The sequence below is a fragment of the Syzygium oleosum genome, unplaced genomic scaffold (assembly GCF_021117445.2).
Source record: "Syzygium oleosum isolate NSW1041296 unplaced genomic scaffold, Sole_v2.1 Sole_v2.07, whole genome shotgun sequence".
In the NCBI taxonomy this organism is placed as follows: Eukaryota; Viridiplantae; Streptophyta; class Magnoliopsida; order Myrtales; family Myrtaceae; genus Syzygium; species Syzygium oleosum.
The window spans coordinates 5,530,308-5,536,491 of NW_026607491.1; the positions used below are offsets into that span (position 1 = coordinate 5,530,308).

Here is a 6,184-nt window from a genome sequence, read left to right on the forward strand (position 1 = left end):
TTCCGCAGCTCGTCCGGGGGGACGGTGGCTTTCTTCTCCGGCGTGTGCATCTTGCACCACTTGATCACCTTCCTCAGCGATTTCGTGTCGGCTGCCTCCATCAGGACGACCCCGCCGGCCTCCGACTCCGCCTGTCGCTGCCTTACCAATGGTATTTGCAAGGCCACGTCCTTGTCGGCCAGGAAGACTTGGCCTTCCCAGGACTTGAGCCGATAAACCCCAGCGCTTCCCTCCGTCGTCATCGATCGAAGGTGCCACTGGAACGGCGTGGTCCCAAGAAAAATCTTAAAGGAAAAGTTTAGAGAGAAGGCAATTCTTAAAGGTCACGTTAGGAATTCTATGACACCGACCCGCATAATAACCAAAGTCGCGACCCGGGTTGGGTCGGGTTGACAAAAAACGGCTGAAAAAGAAGAATTCTACCAACTCCATTCCTCCAATTCTACGAATTCCATCGCCTCCTCTCACAATCACCCCTCCACAATCTCCCATCTCCCATCTTCCTCTCTCAAAATCCTGATCTCAATCCATGAAAACCTGTCAAGATGCGCCGTTTTCGCTGGCAATGGCGAACAGTGGCGACGGCGACGTTAGGAATCAAGAATCGGAGAATGTCGAAGGGGTCCAATCAAGAACCAGCAACGGTCCTGTTTCTTGGTTTCGCAAAACATCACTAATTTAAAAAATATTTTTCTAATCATGACCGATTTGTAGGGCTTAAGGAACGAGTCGAAACGGAAAATGTTTTCGTCATCAACAAATAACGAAAATATTTTGCTTTGACTTATATTCTTAGGAGATATGAATGGCTAAAATAAGAAAAAAAAATTCAGATGGTTGATTTTTCACGAAGTGAACGGAACTACATTTATTGGTTATAGGATAGAAAAACCAACCCACCCAAATCCGTAGATCTAGAAATATAAAGCGCAAGCGCCGCAACAAAGTTTATATTTCAAGTCAAAAGCATTTCCCCCTCGAAGTCATTATTTTACCCTTAGAAAGAAATTCAGAGGCAAATAAAATATATTATCTCGAGTGTTGCCAACCTCTGAATATATTTTACCGTTAAGAGCTAAAAATTAGAGATAAAAAAAAGTAATTGCAATTGGTATTTGTAATCAACGTCTCAAATAGTCGTCGAAATCAAAGAATTGATGTATCGATCGTTTGGAGGTGAACTTTAATGTAAAACTTGTGCAATCGTTTGGAGGTGAACTTTAATGTAAAACTTGTGCATAATTTGGAAGATCTCTATCCTTATTTTCGTTATTATTATTATACGCCGTCTTTTCAATAATGCTCAAAACACAAGCATAATCTAATGATGTATTAATTTGATTGGGAAAATATCGACATAAAAGTGTAAAATTTTATCGTTCACTTTTTTTATTTGAAGTTTTCCCATTTTTTTTCTTGACCTTTTGTATATTTTTATGTTAAAAAACAGGCTCGATGTCTCAGACCTAATTTGGGCTAACGACTGTAATCCCCTAGACTGGAACCGGCCCGAGCCCACCTGAACCTGCCCGGTTATCCGGTCTCGTCTGCAATTGGAGAGCGAGACCCGTGATGGGAAATACTAAAACTCAAATAGATACACCAAAATGAAAAAATATTTACAGCTAGCGATACAAAAAATCTCGATTGTTTCCCACACCTAATCGATAAGTATGTACATATGTGCTTGTTCCTTTAACATTAGACCAACACTACAACCATCTTATTTCTCTAGCTCCCAACTTCTCACATCATCTCACCCGCACTACATTCTCCATTTCAGACTCTCTTGGAGTGCTTTCTCCGTTATGGACATTATGTGTGAACTGTGTATATAATTGCTCTTCATAGAGCTTAATAATCATCAAGATTAAACGGTTTCAAAAAAACAACAAAAAAACCAGCACAGAATCATCCACATCCCCATAAAACCATACTGCTCGTGAGTTGGTATCGATGTCTAGCTCATCTAGAGAATGTCTCATCTTCGACGAAATGCAATCTAGATGGCATTCCGTCTTTTGTTATAACAAACATAGCAACAGTTTTAAAATGGGCAACAGCGACCGGAATTCTAACAAATGCAGCATATAAGGGAATTAAACAAGCTAGTAGGTCATATATGTTTATGATTACAATGCATTGACAACTGACCTGGTAAAACTGGATTCAACGATAGAACTTTACCATAAATAAATTTCGGTATTGTATTTTGTGAGGGCTAAACCATTGGAAATGGCAATGGTGATAATACCTCCAGTATCACCTGCAGATCCACAGTAACAACATCAAAGACCTACCCACAAGAATTGGAAATGCTAAGCATCTAAATGTTGTAGAATCCAAGAACTCAGTCAAAGAAAATCAGTTACCTAATCTAGGCTCGCCCATCCCACTCTTTGCAGAACTCTTCTAGATACTCAAGCATAAACTTGTGCCGCTTCTCGGCTCTCCTTTGTCCAGCCTGAGCGTTTCAAACACCCACACGACAAAAAAGAAGTTATATTTAAAATTGTCATCTATCAGCTCTGAAAAGAATGTAGTAACCCTTGGAAAGAGCAAGCATGTGGAATTACTACCAAAACGAATATTAACGAAGGTAGGCCCTATATACTGGAAACCCATCTTTTTTACCTTTGTTTTCATCAAATCCTTCAGCTTCAGAAGTTTCTCATAAAAATGATTCAAGGTAGTCTGCTCCTCTTTCTTCATGTAGCATTCCTGGGAAAGATCTGATCGTGGCTGGATGGCAGGATCGTGGAGAACTCTGTTTCTGCTTCCCCCGAAAGTGAAGCAACGAGCTATTCCTGCACGTGACCTTATGTCATACGAGGTGTGCTTTTTTTCTTTCAATCACAAACAGAGAAGTGAATGGAGCAAAGAGAACAGCCCACAAAACCAGTCAGGGAAGGACATACGACTAGCTTATATGGGTAAACATCACAAGGCATCATTAAACTTTCAGTATTTCTCAATTTCTAACACTAAAATTCAATTAGACAAAGGATTATACATAGGTAAGATCAAGAAAATACTATTCAAGATTTCGTTATCATTACCTATGGCCCCAATGGCATCAAGACGATCAGCATCCTGCACAACCCCAAATTCTGGAAATACTTCATTTTCTGCAAGCCCCTTAATCTCATTTTTGAAACCTGACCATGCCAGAATCTGTCATATTAGTTTTCCACCAACATAACAAATATGTAATTTCTAGTAGAATTCCGAATACCAAGGATACAAAAGGATAATCTTGACAGAGTGATGCTTATATAAAAAATAATTGATGGAATGATATGACCAAGAGATTTTTTGAAAATAATCTATTTCAGTGTGACTAGACTGCTAAACTGCTGGTAAACCATATGAATAATCTGATGAGCCACAAATGTTGCTATTCTTCTCTCTCAGAACGGAGTGAATGATACGACATAAAACTAATAAGGCTCTGAATTTAGTTACAAGTATCTATAAACACAAACTCCAGCCACAAGTACACTCATATGAATCACCAAAGAACACGTTTATATAATAACGACAACCTATTAATCTAGGTACTGCAGTAATTCCAATCTCTTCCTGCACAATGTGATTACCAATGAAACCTCCTCCAAAAATAATTGTTTTTCTATCTGCAGATAAAAATATCGATATTGAGAGTTGTAACGAACCAATTCACAGCTTCACGATGACATTTCCAGCAAAAGAGAAGGTGTTCCACAAACCAAGGTCAATAAAATAAAAGGTTTACGTCTCATGCTGCGAGCATAGCACATACCACAAAACATCATGCTCAGAAAATTTACATACTCAAGCGTCATCCACATAATTGAATTGAGATGAATTGACAAAGACACAGTCAACTAACGGTAGAGCAAGCAAAAAACTCCAAAAAATCACCCATACCCCTTCTTATTTAGCTATCGAGAAGGAAAAAGAACTTACCCATTCCCCTTACTATCCTTAAGATCTTGATCTTCTTGCTTTCCTCCACTCCCTGTTCCTCAAGGAAATTCTCAACAATCTTTTCCTCAGACGGATCTCTGCACGGAAAACAGAAACACAGATGGTGACACTGAAAAACCGAATTAAAGAAAGAAACAACAGTTTATTAGCATAGCAAACAAAAAGTATTGCAACATGTCCATACCTTTCCTTTAGTTGCATATGTGACAAAGCTTAAGATATCAAGGATGAAATGCAATTTGATAAGCGAACATACTATGTACCATATGATGCAAAGACGGGTTCTCAGTGAACAATTACACTCACAACACTACTGTGCAATCTTACTTCTAGGGCTGATCAAGAAGTAAATCCAGACCTTAGATACTTGTAGTCACCTGCAATGAGAAACTAATATTAAAAATAAGTTCTTTTTCAACATAAATTGCAGAATATCATAAAAGTGATGGTTAAGCACACGAAAGCAATGTCACAGTAGATTATATGCATGCACAGGAGTTAGTCCAGAGGACCTTTATGAAAAGGGATTGGCAATCGTAGGTTCAGATAATTAACAGACACGTAAATCCACTTTGTAAAAGAAAGGGGAAGAGTCTCAAGTCATCTGCAGACTGCATGTAACAGATCTTTTGTTATAAAAAAAAAACCACAGCCCTTGAGGTCAACACCTTAACTCTTCAGTTGGAAAAAGAGCATGAATGCCAAAGTCAGCCCGGTTATCGTACTCATGATTGTGTAAATATGCAGTCCTCAAGTGAGAGAGAGAGCTGACCTATATCATGAAGAAGTGCAGCAAGCTCTACCTGCAACATCATTCCACAGATTGTAAAAAACCAGATAAAGAAATTCAACACCACTTAAGCTATTCAAAAGAATTAACTATCTTTCAAGAATCTATGTGATAATGCTGTCTCCTTGTGTTGTTTATGCATGTCTGAAAGTGTGTACTGGGGCTTATGTGAACTCCTCACTTCCCAAGTCATCAATGAAGAACAAGCAGATCCATACTTAAATTCCTCACCGACTAAATAGGTGAATAATCTTGAGATATTCGTGCCACATCAGTTTCGTGAACCTTAATGTCCTACTACATGCATTATAGAACCAAATCTAAAATAACATGTTGAGGCACAAACCAATTCAAGGAACGGGTGGCAGAGATTGGCAAAGTTAAAAGTTTGGATCCTTGGTGAGGCATAAACTGATAGCTTTCTCGCTAAAATCACTTCCTTCCAAAGGTCACAACTGTAAAGTAGCATTCTGGTGGAGCAGAAGGCATTCAACATATATAAGGAGCCCATTACGTTTTGCGCTTGTAGTTGTCATTCATCATTTCAAAACATTATGCACTTCTTCAAATCAATCTAGAATTGTGACTCTATCACCCACCAAACTCAAATCCCAGATTACAAAACCTCCACTCAAGCTCTGCAAAACCGAGCTACATCAAACCCAGCAAGCGTCTACTTAATTGCTCATCTCCGATGCTCCTAGGAACCTACTAAGCTGCTGATAGTGCGATAACAACACTATTTCGCTTTAATCCATATTGTTTATGGTTATCTCATTTTTTTTCTTCCCATTAACCGCCGACATTCACCATGAACTACAAAACTTAGTACAGAGTTCAGAACCCAATCGAGAGCAATCTTAATAAAATTTTAGTGTTCCTATCCCAAGTTCCAAATAGCAAAGTGGGTCGCTCTCGTTTGTGCAGCCACTTAACCGAATTGACACAAAAGAGAGATCAGGTAAGCATACGGACAATTTCCATGGAGTCAGGGCGGGAAGCGAGGCCCTCCTCGCGGGCGAGGGAGAGGGCCAGGTCTCTGACCCTGAACACGTGCCAAGCGTCGTGGGACGAGTCGTTCCCTTTCATGTGCCCCTCCATCAGCTTCTCCGCCTCCGCCACCACCACCACCTCCGACCTCCCCATTTCCCCCTGCCTCTGTCTCTCCCTGGGGAGCGCGCCTTTGCTCTCGACGCAGATAGACCGCCGGTGAATCGAAACGGAGTTCCTCAAATACGGCGATGCTGCTTTCGGTCGGGTGCTCAGAGCTCGGGGACGACGGAATTTGTCGCGTCGAGTGATGACTGCTGGACAGGATTTGATGACCCCAAACGAGAGACGCATCCTACGAGGTTTCCGGAAACCATGAACCTGCTCTTGCTCCTTGGATATTATTATTCTCGGTCAAACAAAAGACTTTAGGAG

At 40.3% G+C, this 6,184-nt stretch overlaps 1 protein-coding gene across 3 annotated transcripts; it reads right to left on the reverse strand.

Moving 5' to 3' along the window:
• Positions 1-2,072: 2,072 nt before the first annotated feature.
• Positions 2,073-6,184, reverse strand: LOC115663358 (uncharacterized). 3 transcript variants are annotated; one of them, XM_030585364.2, is made up of 8 exons: positions 5,735-6,184; positions 4,742-4,772; positions 4,328-4,346; positions 3,949-4,046; positions 3,060-3,158; positions 2,635-2,807; positions 2,373-2,464; positions 2,073-2,266 (listed from the first exon to the last, which is right to left on the reverse strand). In XM_030585364.2, exons 1-7 carry the CDS (start codon positions 6,101-6,103, stop codon positions 2,378-2,380), a joined length of 876 nt encoding a protein of 291 aa, XP_030441224.1. In that variant the 5' UTR covers positions 6,104-6,184; the 3' UTR covers positions 2,073-2,266; positions 2,373-2,377. The 3 variants fall into 3 exon arrangements, with proteins under 3 accessions (XP_030441224.1, XP_030441223.1, XP_030441222.1); XM_030585363.2 differs by having other exon boundaries at positions 2,073-2,296; XM_030585362.2 differs by having other exon boundaries at positions 2,073-2,464.

Coding starts and splice junctions, on each gene's coding strand:
- LOC115663358 (XM_030585364.2), bottom strand. CDS start 6,103: ATGCGTCTCTCGTTTGGGGTCATCAAATCCTGTCCAGCAGTCATCACT. Junction 4,773..5,734: donor GCCCTGACTCCATGGAAATT/GTCCGTATGCTT, acceptor ATGATGTTGCAG/GTAGAGCTTGCTGCACTTCT. Junction 3,159..3,948: donor AAGGATAGTAAGGGGAATGG/GTAAGTTCTTTT, acceptor TGGCATGGTCAG/GTTTCAAAAATGAGATTAAG.